The sequence below is a fragment of the Anolis sagrei genome, chromosome 5, assembly GCF_037176765.1.
Source record: "Anolis sagrei isolate rAnoSag1 chromosome 5, rAnoSag1.mat, whole genome shotgun sequence".
NCBI lineage: Eukaryota > Metazoa > Chordata > Lepidosauria > Squamata > Dactyloidae > Anolis > Anolis sagrei.
This window is the reverse complement of record NC_090025.1, coordinates 158,480,143-158,495,279: the sequence shown is the minus strand read 5'-3', so window position 1 is coordinate 158,495,279 and position 15,137 is coordinate 158,480,143. Positions and strand designations below refer to the sequence as shown.

The 15,137-nt window shown below is 40.9% G+C and overlaps 1 protein-coding gene across 2 annotated transcripts; it reads right to left on the bottom strand.

The window, feature by feature from the left end:
- Positions 1-148: 148 nt before the first annotated feature.
- Positions 149-8,339, bottom strand: LOC132776036 (matrix Gla protein-like). Of its 2 annotated transcripts, none has more exons than XM_060777204.2 (4): positions 8,114-8,339; positions 5,155-5,178; positions 2,650-2,722; positions 149-1,567 (listed from the first exon to the last, which is right to left on the bottom strand). In XM_060777204.2, exons 1-4 carry the CDS (start codon positions 8,196-8,198, stop codon positions 1,438-1,440), a joined length of 312 nt encoding a protein of 103 aa, XP_060633187.2. In that variant the 5' UTR covers positions 8,199-8,339; the 3' UTR covers positions 149-1,437. The 2 variants fall into 2 exon arrangements, with proteins under 2 accessions (XP_060633187.2, XP_060633188.2); XM_060777205.2 differs by having other exon boundaries at positions 8,129-8,313.
- Between the last annotated feature and the right edge of the window lie 6,798 nt (positions 8,340-15,137).

The window sequence follows — 15,137 nt, the reverse complement described above, 5'->3', positions numbered from 1 at the left end:
GAAAGAACAGAATTCTTATTTGGAGGCAATATCCCCATTTTACTTCCCTGCCCACACTATAGGTATACCTCTCTTGGACCATGTCAGTTCTCTGTCTTGCTGAGTGAAACATTTCCTCCTATTCACACATAATAGACATTGGACAATGTTTTGTCTTTTCTTTCTTTAATAAGTTCTTTTCTGGTAAGAAAAAAATATGGAAAGAGCAGGGGTGGACACTACAGAGTTAGAAATGTAAGAATAGATTTCCTGGACCTCCCATAAAATTCTGTGAAGAAGGCCAAATGGTTGTACAGGTTCTTCATCTGAGGCATGAAATGGCAAACACTGTTGGTTGTAAAGTTTTCTCTCCACAGGTAAAGATTAAAGATTATGCCCTCAAAGCTTCTGAAGAACATGGTTCCCTTGGATATTTTGCAGCAACACTGGGTTTCACAAGCACAAAAATGATAGAGCAGTGGTTCCCAACCATTACTACACTGTTGCCTCGTGGCAATGAGAGCAACTGGTCTCGCGAAACCCTCTTATAGTTCCAAGGCAACAGGGATGTCAGGTGGGGATAGGCTGACTACTACAAGGCATATGTTCTGTATCAGAAACTAGAGTTGATTTGGTCTATCCAATGCAATTTTCTGAATTAACACCCCAAATAACCAAGTTGATAAAAAAAACTGATTCGTAACCCTTTTGGTACTAATATTGGAGAGTGACCCCTAATCAAAGTGGTCCCTGGTCAAAAAAAGGTTGGGAACCATTGCTATAGAGTGTCCCATTGGGACAAAGGGTTGGTGGTTGCTTGGCCCAGTTCTGTCTGATCCACTCTACCTGCTCCCCTTCTCACAGAATGGCAATGACTCTCCAGCAAATGCTGTGGCTCATGGGTTGGTAACTTGTGGCCATTCCACACAGCCATATAACCCAGAATATCAAGGCAGAAAATCCTACAATATCTGTTTTGAACTGGGTTATCTGAATCCACATTGCCACAGTTCAAAGCAGAAAATGTGGGATTTTGTTCAGCTGTGTGAGGAAGGGGCCCCGCATCTTCCATGCCAGCAAAGTGGCAAATCCACTCAAGAGTTTTAGCCCAGACTTCAACAGAGTAATCCAGGGTACTCATTCCCATCTCCAAAACAAACACTACACCTCGTATTTAAAGTTTGTACTAAAACCTAAAGTGGGTTCATTTCATCACCAACAAGGCAGCTACTATCCAATTGTTGGGGGGGGGGGACCTCTTTAGAAGAAAGGTGTAATGCAAATACTTTTTTGAAAATGGAGAGAAACAATTGTGTAAATGTTAGCCACATGCCCGGCGTCCAACATGCTGCTTCCCTTCTGCCCAACTTCTTGCTTCTCCCTGCTCCCCCACCCCCCATTGAATTTGCCCTCTGTAGATGTCCCTGCCAGGTAAGAACATGAAGAAAATGTCCAGTTTTAGGCACGTCCAAAGAAATGGCTGTAGGCTGCATGAAAGCCCACAACTTCAGAATAGTAGTCACAGGGTGCATAGTTTTCGCACTGCTCTTGCTTCATCTCCATGGGGGACTTGAACATCTCATAGTACCTGGGAATCAGAGTAAGAAGATACAATGCTGCTATTAGGGTGATTTTAAACTTTAAGACAGGAGTGCTCATCTTGCCTGCCCGAACCCTTTGGTAGATGAGAACATGCATGATTTCATTACTCCATTCCAAATGTGGTGAACTAGCTGGGCCTTGCTGTGTTGGTAGGTTGTCCTTCCTAAATAGAAGTCTGGCCTTTTGTCCCAGAAAGCCATGCCTTGATGACATTAGTGGCAAAAAGCCATACCAGGGAATCTGCCAGCTCATTGAGATATTTCTCATGCAAAATATTTGGTTCACTTGGCAATGATAGGGTTGCCACATCGGCACCACCTCATTCCCTATGATTTCAAAGCCAAAACTCAAAAGATGAGTCTTGCTGATGTCACTAGGGAAACTAGGTAAGGGTTGAGAGGGAAAAGAAGAAGTCCTCCTTTTTAATATAATTGTTACAGCATATGTCACTTGCAAACATGTGGGTCACAACTATGTTTATTATATCCAGTCCTTGCCATCTGCTAATCTTTGCATGGAGAGACAGTGTACATCTAATCAGGTTCATTATCTTCTAAAAGATTACAATAACTCCATAGAATATAACAGCATATACCTCATTTCCCAAAACCTCCCCCTAAGGATGTTTGAATTAGTCTCCCTCTGAAGATGTTATCTGTTTATATCGGTGTTATCTGTGACTTCTTGAAGGAGGGTGGGACTTTTTGATTCCAGTGCTTCTGCCATCTCGTTTCTTTTTCTTTTCACTTAAGTTGTGTACACACATGTTGGCATTGCAAAGCTTTCTATAAACTACCCAATCTCCTGTTTTCCAAATTAGTCACAATGGATAGCAGTATTTACCCTTTTGTTGTTATTTCATGCTTTCAGGTTAACTCTGACTAATGGTGAAACTATTCAAGACTTTTTTTTACAAAATTTATCCATAGACAATTTCACTGGCTTCATCTTAAGCTGAGAAAATGTAACTTGCCCAGAGTTACCAAATGGATTTCAGTGGCGAAGCAGAGATTCCAGAGCACCAGTCCAACATTCAAGTCATTGTGCTGATTCTCATTAAATTCTTACCTTTCATAATATGGAGAAGACCTCTTCTGCCTTCTCACAAAGGCGCTGGCTACTTCCCTCTTTATCTTAATCCCTGTTGTACACACAAATGTTTTAATATGAGAATATGAAAACTGCTTCAGAGCAGGAACTAAATGGAAAGCTAAAATCTCTGACATGCTACACATGCATTGAGTGGATTTATGAAACACTGATGTTCAACACAATTTTGGGATTTCATTTAATGTTCTGGCTTTTTCTCCCTAAATAACCATTCAGGAACACTGCAACTACTGGAATATCTCCTCCAAGTAAAATATAACAAATAGAAAATGTCTATACTAGTTCTATGTCTGATGTAAGTCATTGCCTATAAAAAAAACTCTACCTTAGGTGCATCTACACTGTAGGATTAATGCCGTTTGACAGCACTTTTATTGCCATGCTTCAATGCTATTGACTCTAGTGAGCTGTAGTTTAGTGAGGCACCAGCACTATTTGGCAGAGAAGGCTAAAGACCTTCAACTCCCATGATTCCATCACCATAGCAGTTAAAGTGGTGCCAAACGGTATTCATTCAACAATGTAGATGTATCTCTATATAGCATATAATAATAATAATAATAATAATAATAATAATAATAATAATATCAATGAATGTATATTCCGCCCTTCTCCCTGAGGGGACTCAGAGCAGATTATAGTATATAAACAGACACAAGCAAACATTCAGTGCCTTGTTACATGATATACAATGAGACACAAATACACAGACAAGGGCAAAGGCTTCTCCTTTCATTTCTGGCTCTGTAGGCTCTCTAGGGGAGGTGTTTTTTCTCCATTTCCAAGCCAAGGAGCCTGCGTCCATAGACACCTGGCAGTGTGGCCGACATGGCTGAGCATCTTTTTGCCTTTTCCGCTGCAGTGATACCTATTGATCTACTCATATTTGCATGTATTCAAACTGCTAGGTTGGCAGGAGCTAGGGCTAACAGCAGGAGCTTACCCCATCCTGCGGATTCAAACTGCCAACCTTCATATCAGCAGTTCAGCAGCCTTAAAGTTTTAACCCATTGTGCCACTGCTGTCCTCTTTTTATGATCTTGCTGCTATAGAGCAGAGCTTGGGAAAAGTTACTTCTTTTAGACTTCAGATCCCAGAACTGCATCCAGTGTGATCAATTGCTTTGTGGCAGTGGAATAACTGGGAGTTGTAGTTCTAATGAGTAACTTTCTCAAACTGCTGTGGACTAGGGAGCTACGAATCACCACTGGTTATATTAACTGTAGTGATCCTAACCAAGAAATCACATAATCTACATATTATTGTGTGTCCTCTAATAAATGTTGCAACTTGACCCTTCTTAAATATTGAATGTCAAAACTAGGGATCTCAGGATAACACCTACACACACCCATCATTCAGAGAAAGATTGAGAAACTGCTAGAGAATATTTGCTAATAAAAATGCTGAACAAATCTTGGAAAAATCCCATTTCAGTTCTAACAGGGTGGCAAAACTGTACCTATCAAAGCAATTTCTGCCAAACTCCATTAAAAAGTAGAGCAGTCTTTACTTTGATCCATCTTTCCTTCAGACATCTCTTCATCAGATATGATCTGACCAATTTGGGCTCTGGTCCGTGAAAGCATGTACCGCAATACATCTATTAGCACTTAAGATGTTATTCTTGCTACAACACATAAACATTGCTACCCCTCGGGGGGGGGGGGGGTCAGGAAAGTTTTCCCAGAATAACTGGGAAGAAATGGGCCAGGTGTCTAGCTAACAGGGGGCTTATTCACTGGTGGACTAATTCTCAAATTGCATTCATGCCAAGTCTCTTAAAACACCTAGACACGTTTGTTTTTCAAAAATTACTTTAAGCAGTGCCAGACATCACAAGCTTTCTTGTAAAATTCCTCCATTTTATTTGGCACTACAGGAAATTCCAAAATCAACTTAAATAGCAATATTATTCATCATAATTGCTGTCCACTTGTGAGGCAAGGACGATTCAGTAGAGGCAAAGGTATTCATTTTCCTACTAATGGGTTTCTAACAAACCTGGCAGTTTGGAAAGGAAGAGCCAGGCCATAACTGAAAGAATGGGATGACGAGGGCCCTTCCAGACAGGCCCTATATCCCAGGATCTGATTCCAGGTTTTCATTTATCCCAGATTATATGGCAGTGTGGACTCATATAATCCAGTTTAATGCAGAAAACCTGGAATCAATCCTGGGATATAGGGCCTGCCTGGAAGGGTCCAGAGAGCTAATTGGTACGGTTCTTACCAAATCAGTGTAGTTGGAGAAATGTGATGATGATGACTACACAAAGTAGTGAGAGAGATAGATAGATAGATAGATAGATAGATAGATAGATAGATAGATAGATGGATAGATAGTATTAGGTTGTTAATTAGGAGCTTTAAAAAGTAAAAGTAAAAAAGTAAAGAAAGATATGCCAGACCACGAAGAACACTTTGGAAGTTTGGGGGTGGGACCCTCTTACCAGTTACTCACCTTCATCCATGGCTTGGTTTGTATCTGAAAAACATAGAAGATAGCATAATACACCTGCTGCCCCACAAAGGATGCCTGTCCCCTTCAGATCACAGTGTTAATTTGCTTTTTTTCAGCCATCTCCCGAACATGTTCCACAAAATGTTTTTAGTGGTGAAGTAAAGCCAGGGGTGCAAAACCATTGCTGATAATGGGCTTCTAGGGAATTTTTTAAAGCTAAAGCTATGGGGACAAAAGTAATCCAGGAAAACATTTGTCTTCCCTGCAGTGTCTCTTGACGCACACAGGTTTTCCTGTGAATCAGTTCAATCTGCCACACACACCAGACTATACTGGTTTCTTCAGCATTCTTCCTATTTTAAAACATGGGTGTAGACCAGTGGTTCCCAACCTTACTTTGAGCAAGGACCACTTGAACAGGGACCATTCTCCAACATTAGTACCAAAAGGGTTTTTTGTTCAATTTTAGATTCAGTTTGGTTATTTGGGATGCTGATTCAGAAAATTGCATTAGATAGACCATGTCAGAATTAATTTCTGATACACAACATATGCCATCCAGTAGTCTCCATCTGCTCACCGACAGAAAGCCATAATTAATAATCTAGAGCTGATGTGGTAGTAGTAATCTTTTGTGGGTAGTCAATCTCTCCCCTCCCAACATCCTCATTGCCTCGGCACTATAAGAGGGTTTCGTGAGACCGATTGCTCTCGTTGCCATGTGGTTTCAAGGCAACAGTGTAGACCTCACAACCTCTGAGGATGCCTGCCATAGATGTAAGTGAAACATCAGGAGAGAATGCTTCTGGAACATGGCCATACAGCCCAGAAAACACACAACAACCCAGTGATTCTGGCCATGAAAGCCTTTGACAATAGTTTAGTAATGGTGAGGCCACGGACCATATTTTCGTTCTTGGGGACCACTGGTGATCCATGGACTACAGGTTGGGGATCACTGATGTAGACTAAGGAGTATATTGATGCTTTTAAGATGGATAAACAATCTATCACAGATGTCAAATTTAATCAGAGAAAGTGGACTAGCTAAACCTTTTTGGCATTTCTGCTTATTCAACATTTTCTATTTTTGCCCATAATTCAATTTAAAATGAGGAAGTAAAACCTCAGACATGTTTCTGTATTACAAAAGATTGGGTTGTTGTAGGTTTTTTCGGGCTGTATGGCCATGGTCTAGAGGCATTCACTCCTGATGTCAGGAGAGAATGCCTCTAGACCATGGCCATACAGCCCGAAAAAACCTTCAACAACCCAGTGATTCCAGCCATGAAAGCCTTCGACAATACATTACCGAAAGATTGTTTGAAGAAATGGACTTGTCCCTGGCATACTGGAAGAATAAACAGAACTGTCCCAAATTGAACTGGCCAAATTGGAAGAGTTGAGCAGAAGTGTCAAACTCCCAGGAGCCCTGGCCAGCTTGTCCAATGGCCAGGAGTTCTGGGAGCTGACGTCCGAAACACCTGGAGGGCCACAAGTTAGACACCACCAATTATGTGTATATATCCAGGCTCCTGGTAGAAACAATGTAGCCATGTTTAAATTATTATTCTGTTATGATTATGTTTATTTATTCTCCACTTTTTCTCTTCACCAAGGAAACTCAAAGCAGGTTACATTCAAAGCAGTTCAATGCAATTTAAAATCCACAAATATACAGACATTAAAGAAAATTAAATATCAATGGTATTAAAAAGAATTACAGATAAAATCCATTAAAATGAATTAAAACATATTGAAAGCTGAAACCACAGCATACTATGACATGATCTTTAAAACCTTCTTGTTGATGATGCTAATTTTATGTGTCCTATTTTGGATTCCAGCAGAATATTCTTTGTTGCCTAGGGGATTTTGGAAATTGTAGATCCAAAAAGTAACTTTTATGCATTCTAGTTTACAATGAGTTAAATGACTATGATTCTGTTTATTAAACAAAAAACTAAGTCTTCTTTGTCCGTGGCTATGCAGAAGTTATGGGGCCTGGGTGATGCTACTTGTCCTGCCCCTAAAAGTATCTGTGTGTGAGGAGGTCATCTGGCAGGATGGGGACCTATAAAATATGAAAGGCTAAGGCAAGAACCCCACACTTTAGTGAATGGGAAGAGCTCAAAGCTAAACATTCCAACTCCTCACAAAGTTTTATTCTCTCACAGAGGTTGGATCCACACTGCACAATATCCCAGGATCTGATCTCAGATTGCCCTCTGAACTGGATTATATGAGTCTACACTGTCAAATAATTTGAGATAATCAGATAATCTAGGATCAGATCTTGGGATATAGAGCAGTATAGATCCAGTCTTAGGACCCTTCCATGTTGCCCTGTATCTCAGTATCTGAATCCAAATTATTTGCTTATCCCACATCGTCTGGCAGCATATACTCATATAATTCAGTTCAAAACAGATAATCTGGGATCAGATCCTAGAAAATAGCACAATGTAGATTCATCCCAAATCTACACTGCAAGATAATCTGGGATGAACTGATAATCTGGAATCAGATCCTGGGATATAGGGCAGTGTAGATCCAGCCTTTGGGCCCTTCCAGACAGGCCCTGTATCTCAATTATCCATTTATCCCAGATTATCTGGCAGTGGGGACTCATAGAATCTGGTTTAAAGCAGAAAATCCCAGATCAGATCCTGGGATATAGGGCCTGTCTGGAAGGGCCCTTTGTCACTTGTTGAAAGAAGGTATGAAAAGTAACAGAAAAATGGCATTACGATTGGAATATTCCTATCAAAATGCTCTCCAGGTGTCTTCAAATCGTATAAAAAATCATTGCTTGTTCCAATAGACTGTCTTTGTCCCCACTTGTTATATTATTTTAACATGTAACTTTAATGCAACGTTGTTATCCAACAACAGTTCACTGCAGGTAACTACATTTCACTGGTAATTCATTAGTTTCTCTGGCAGAGATTGCTCCTACCTGGAATAGTCTTACCTGCTTCGCAACAGCAGGGGGCTGTCAGGAGGACCACGGCAAACAACAGCACCATAAAAAGGTTCTCCATCTTCTCCTGTACTTAGAAAATGCTTTTGGTGTCTCTAACTTGTCCTGAAGATGCGGATGTTTCTCAGGAGCGTTTGCCTTTCAGCCGCAACTTATATATGCTATCACTAACTAGAGCAGGCCCCAGGCCAGGGAGTCCCTGACACTCTGCCATTCTTCTGTCCTGGTTCCAGTTCAAAACTTTCCATTTGGGTCAAAAGACATCTGGTTCTGGCAGCCATATGCACATCTGCCATAGGCCAGAGGAGCTTCTGGCATTCCCAAAGGGCTGTGAGGACTCTTGCAAACTCCTTGCAAAGAAAACAGCTCAGTGACAAACATCTCACTGAGGAGGGGAGAAAGCCTCATTTCCAACTGGGTTGAGAGAGAAAAAAACACAATTGTAGATCCAAAGAGTTTTGAAACGGTCAGATATTAAAAGGATATACAATAACAGATGGGTTCAGTCTTTTCACTCTCACTCCTGGGATCCATCATCTAGTTAACTGCACTGCAACAGATGCTACAGCTGCAGGAGTATAGATGACCATTGTGAAGATCTGAAACAGCTGCTACGTAGATTAAGCAACTATTGATGTGGAACAATTTTACCCTCCGAGTACAAAAATAAGAGGTTGTATCAGCATCAAGTGCTGGTTTTTTATTTTGACAACTGTGGTAGCCATCAGAACCAACATGAAGCATGTTGGAAATGCAGAAATCTGCAATAACATGGGTATAACCAATTGCAAACCTTTCTAGCAGGAATCTCAGGCCCTTCCACACAGCCCTATATCCCAGAATATCAAGGCAGGAAATCCCACATTATCTGAGTGTGGACTCAGATAACCCAGTTCAAAGCAGATATTGTGGGATTTTCTGCCTTGATATTCTGGGCTATAGGGCTGTGTGGAAGGGCCCTTTGTTTTCTCTAGATTAACCCTGATAACAGGGGTTATCAAGCTCGGTAATGTGCATATCTTGACCTCAATGCTTAAATATGTGTGCTGGGTGAAGCTTATTTTTCCTCCTCCAAAATCTTGTTCAAAGAAACTTTTGCAATTAGGTCAAATATCTGGCTGTTATACACACAAAATGTTGCCAATTGGATCTCTAGTTATTGTTGAACTCCATTCACTAGCAGCTTTTGCCAGCCTGGTCATTAACACATATGATGGAAAGAGTAATTCCTTAATCTCTGGATAGTCAGTATCCCTCACCCTTGCCTTTACGTTTTTCGATGACATGATGCTTATTTTATCTGTGGTAACCACATATCCAAATACTGATCCATGGGTTTGCCTTAGAACTCATAGCAACCTAGTTGTCTTTTTACCAACAGCATGCACAACTACCATGTCAGACTACACAGAGAAGCCACTGAAATCCACAAGCATTTGGACAGTTTCAACAGAAAGGAGAAAACCATGAAAGTGAACAAAATCTGGCTACCAATATTAAAAAAAACTCTAAAACCAGGACAGTAAATAAAGAGCAACACTCAAAAAAGGGGGAATTCCAGAGAGGAGTCAATCAGGGCCAGCTAACATCTCCCAACAAAAGATCCTTCCAGGCAGCAACCAGACAGGTTTTGAAGCTACAAGGCAATTAAATGCTAATCAAGGTGGCCAATTGCAACATTCACATTTGCCTCAAGCAGACAAGAGTTCTTTCTCCCACCTTGGACATTATTACACAGATATTTAAACCTCACTTGCCTAGTTTCTAACAGACTTCACAACCTCTGAGAATGCCTGCCATAGTTGTGGGCAAAACATCAAGAGGAAATGCTTCTGGAACATGGTGATACAGCCTGGAATGATGATGGCTTAGGGTTGATCTGCGTGGCTAATTTTACAGCCAACGCTGGCTCATTTTTTCCAAATTATTTTAAGTTTTTGGATGTTTCCTTACTTATCTGGCTTAAGAATTGCTGCATCAATTGTTCATCGAATTCTCAAAAGATATTTCAGGATATTCAAATGCAAGCTGGGCTCATGTGGAAGCATATAAAAATTCTAAATGCTGAAACCACTGAGGAAATAACACAGTCATGTGAATTGGTCTACAAAAAGGTCATTCAAAGATGTTGACCTTCATTGTTTTTTCACGTTTTCTGATACATTCCAACCTTCTCCATTTCTTGATTTGTGAAATTCTTATCTAGCACAAACAGTAGTTTGTAAGGAATGACTGATAAGAGAACAATAGTTAGGTAAGAGATCAGAAGGACTATGTACCCCCAGCCAAACCATTGGGCAGCATTCAGATTCTAAAGCCATGCCTCCCCCTTCTGCCCACAGCATGCCATCTAACTTTCTGAGTAACACAAGAGACTGGGGATATTATGAAATGTGGTAAGTTGTGATGCATGACTCAAGAGAACCTCCTCAAAACAGACAAATGCATTTCTGTGAGGCTTACTTTTGGAGGATGTCCCTACCTGATTTATAGAGATTCCCATCTTGTTCCTGCCTGAGGCAAGGCCATATTTAGCATAATTTTCCAACCAATTGAGAGGGCTGATCTGGATGCCATCGATAGTAGCAGAAGGAGATCAGTACCATGCTGAGCTCCAGATCAGTACCATGCTGAGCTCAAGAGTGTATGGTATACATATAATTGGAAGCTAGTGGCAGGATCTTTAGGTGAGAATGAGGGTCCGTCCACACAGCCATGTAACCCAGAATATCTAGGCAGGAAAACCCACAATATCTGCTTTGAACTGGCACTGCCATATATTCCATTTCAAAGTAGAAAATGTGGTATTCTCTTCAGCTATGTGGAAGGGCCCTGATTGAATTCCCCTGGAGTTTCTTATACTGTGGAAAGGAAAAGCCAAGGTTAATCAGGTACACATTCTAGACTTTCCAAAAAAAAAAAAAAAACAGTGCTTCACCTGGGGGAAATGGAGCAGATAATCCCAATGCAGTACAGAATAAATAAGTAATTATGAATATATGACTAAAAATTAATTCAAGTCTCCAGAGCCAGATGAACTACATCCCTGTTTATTAAAAGAACTGGCAGAAGCAATTCGGGCCTCATTTGGATTATATTTTTGTTATTTTTGCTCCTTCGTGTTAATCCACACAACATTCAGAAACTGGGTTGTTGCAGGTTTTTTGGGCTATATGGCCATGTTCTAGAAGCATTCTCTCCTGACGTAATCTCTCCATCTATGGCAGGCATCCTCAGAGGTTGTGTCTTCTGAGGATGCCTGCCATAGATCTAGGTAAAACATCAGGAGATAATGCTTCTAAAACATGGCCATATAGCCCGAAAAACCTGCAACAACCCAATTCTCTCCTGACATTTTGCCTGCCTCTATGGCAGGCATCCTCAGAGGTTGTGTCCTCTGAGGATGCCTGCTATAGATGCAGGCTAAAAGTCAGGAGAGAATTCTTCTAGAACATGGCCATATAGCCTGGAAAACCTACAACAACAGTGATTATGGCCATTAAAGCCTTCAACAATACATTCAAAAATGACCTTATACGATCTTTGAAATTTGCATTCCAGAAAAATGAAACTATATTTCTTCTTTGATATATAATAATCAAATAACCCCTGTTTGATGTGGCAAGCAAAACTGGTGTGCAGTTGCCAGCCCTGTGCTCCAAATTAAGTTATACTTACGTTATAATATTCTTATTTACACATTTGTTCATGACGACATCTGATGAATTTTAGCAATTACTGATGTTGAATACATAAAAGATTACTATTCTGCAGATGATTTCCACCTCCTAAAAATTAGTAACAGTTAGACCACAATCTGAATTCTTGAAACATTTTTTCTTTAATTTTGTATCAACTCAGCATCTCCAGGCCATTGCAAGCTCATTTGTCCGGACAACAAAAGCCATCTGATGCAATATTTCAAGACGGGGAGGCCAACTGGCAGCCTGCAGGCTAAAACAAAGCAAACTTCCCAAAGCAAATGAAACTGTTCTCTTGCAGTCTTTTGCAGATTCAGTCATGCTGTATGTGCTAAAATGTCTGTTCACATTGTCAGCCCTTCAGGAAAAGAGAATCACTTTCAAGTTGCATTGGAAAGAATTGTTTGAAGGGGAAGGTTTCCATAGTTTAATATGGAAGTTCTTGGGTTGCTGTAATGAGGGGCTTTGACACGGGTGGAAGATCATTAAGAGACAACAGCAATGGCACCATAGTTGCACAGTACTTAAAAGAGCTTGTTGTTGTTGTTCATTCGTTCAGTCGCTTCCGACACTTTGTGACCTCATGGACCAGCCCACGCCAGAGCTCCCTGTCAGACGTCACCACCCCCAGCTCATTCAGACGTCACCACCCCCAGCTCATTCAGAATCAATTAAAGGATGCCATCCATCAATCTTGCCCTTGGTCAGCCCCTCTTCCTTTTTCCTTCCTTCCATGTTCCCAAGCATCATTGTCTTCTCTAAGCTTTCCTGTCTTCTCATGATGTGGACAAAGTACTTAATCTTTGCCTCTAATATCCTTCCCTCCAATGATCAGTCGAGCTTTATTTCCTGAAGTATGGACTGGTTGGATCTTCTCACGGTCCAAGGCACTCTCAGAATTTTCCTCCAACACCACAGGTCAAAAGCATCTATCTTCCTTCACTCAGTCTTCCTTATGGTCCAGCTCTCACATCCGTAGGTTACTACGGGGAATACTATTGCTTTAACTATGTGGATCTTCATTGCCAATGTGATGTCTCCACTCTTCCATATGTTCAGGGGCGGTTCAACACATTACGCAAAGTAAGCATTTGCAGTATAGTTTATTTTGCTCAGGGGCGCTCTTGAGGCGCTCTTGGGGAAAAATAGACCTTGACATATGCAAGTTGTAGTTACTGGGATGTATAGTTCACCTACAATCAAAGAGCATTCTGAATTCCACCAATGATGGAATTGAACCAAATATGGCACACAGAACTCCCACAATGAACAGAAAATATATATCAGTGGTTGGTTTGGGGGGGGGGGGGTGTTGCCAAAATAATGTTTGCTTACCGTTGAAAATTACCTAGGACTGCCTCTGCATATGTTACATATGCATCATCCAGATAAAAGGTCAGAGATGATGTGGATATGTATAGCATTTCCATATGTTTGTTTATATGTAGAAATGCTATGCTAGAAATAATGATAATCTTTGAGTAAAAAATAGATCTCACCACTAAAGTGACAAAGGCTGTGGCCCATATAACTTGTGTGCTTCCTAGTCCAGTCCTGAATGTGGAGGCCAACTTAGAATCATAGAGTTGGAAGAGACCTCGTGGGCCATCCAGTCCAATCCCCTGCCAAGAAGCAAGAAAATCACATCCAAAGTACCCCCAACAGATGACCATTCAGCCTCTGATTAAAAGCCCCCAAAGAAGGAGGCTTCACCACACTCTGGGGCAGAGAGTTCCACTGCGAACAGCTCTCACAGTTAGGAAGTTCTTTCTCATGTTCAGGTGGAATCTCCTTTCCTGTAGTTTGAAGCAATTGTTCCATGTCATAGTCTCCAAGACAACAAAAAACAAGCTTGCTCCATCCTCCCTATGACTTCCCCTCACATATTTATACATGGACCTCATCATGTCTCCTCGCAACTGTCTCTTCTGCAGGCTAAACATGCCCAGCTCTTTAAGCCGCTTCTCATAGGGCTTGTTCTCCAGACCCTTGATCATTTTAGTTGCCCTCCTCTGGACACATTCCAGCTTGTCAACATCTCCCTTCAATTGTGATGCCCAGAACTGGACACAGTTTTCCAGGTGTGGTCTGACCAAGGCAGAATAGAGGGGTAGCATGACTTCCCTGGATCTAGACACTATACTCCTATTTATGCTGGACAAAATCCCAACTTTTGGTTCTTTCTGTTTAAAACACATTCCTCCTGATCAGCATTAGGAACAGAAGACTGTCCTCTGGAGCGTTTTCAAACAGAAAACCATTATAATCTGTAATATAAGTAGAACACATGGGTACTCTTGTATTCAGCTGCATCTAATGTGCCAGCTCTGCCTGGAAACATATGGTCTGTCACTGTTCTTATTGTGAGACAGGAGCCTGCCCTGGACCATCATTATCAGTGCACAAAGGGCTCCATTAGTGAGAAAAAAGTGAATATGGGCTCTGAACTGAACCAAGGACCAGAGAACCGAGTGACTCACTATAATTTAGAAACTAGCCATCTTTCCCCCATGACTGACTGATTTTTACTTATTTTGTTGTTTTGGAATAGTTTGTATATTTCCAATGTTATTTGTTGAACAGGTTGGCTTAAGTCCCTTTATCTTCTCTCCCTGCTAAACTTTTGGGAGTGACTTTTTTCTGAAACATTGTGCATATCATATAATGGCAAAGTGTTTTTCCCCTTTTGCTCTTTGGACTTTGAAATAAATGCATAGCCAAGGAGACATTATGTTTCTTAAAAAATGACATGAGGGTTTTTTTCCCTCTCATTTTCTGGGAAATGCTTGAATGTTAACATTGGAGTGCAATACCTTAATAATAACATGACACTGTAAGCTGCCCTTTTTTGGCCCCTGTAGTCTTTAGTTACTTTGGAGGAGTTTGCTTAGCAAATCATTGAAGGCCAGCAGTGTAATCGTACACATCTCTTCAAGGGAAGATGGATTGTTTATGCCCTCAGTAACAGAACAATATGTCCATCCCCTGTCATATACATAAGGAAAACTTGTCTATTGCCTTGTTTAGTTCAGTCTTCTTCAGTGTGATGACCTCCATGGTTAAGGAGGCAAAGTGTGATGGAACTTGTAGTCCAGCATATCTGGAGTTCAGTCTTTTTTGATAAATAGTATGGAGGGAGTGCACCATCTTGTTTTTGCTTGAAGCAGTGGATATCTAGGGCAGGTTGTGTGCCTAGATGACAAAATTGGATCGAATCTTTCTACAAGTGAATTGGCTTGCATGCATATAGTATTGGGATATTTACAGAATTCAATACATGCTGAACTCCTAAAATTAGT

Coding starts and splice junctions, on each gene's coding strand:
- LOC132776036 (XM_060777204.2), bottom strand. CDS start 8,198: ATGGAGAACCTTTTTATGGTGCTGTTGTTTGCCGTGGTCCTCCTGACA. Junction 5,179..8,113: donor AGCAGGTAAGACTATTCCAG/GTAGGAGCAATC, acceptor TATGTTTTTCAG/ATACAAACCAAGCCATGGAT. Junction 1,568..2,649: donor TCTTCTCCATATTATGAAAG/GTAAGAATTTAA, acceptor TCTGATTCCCAG/GTACTATGAGATGTTCAAGT.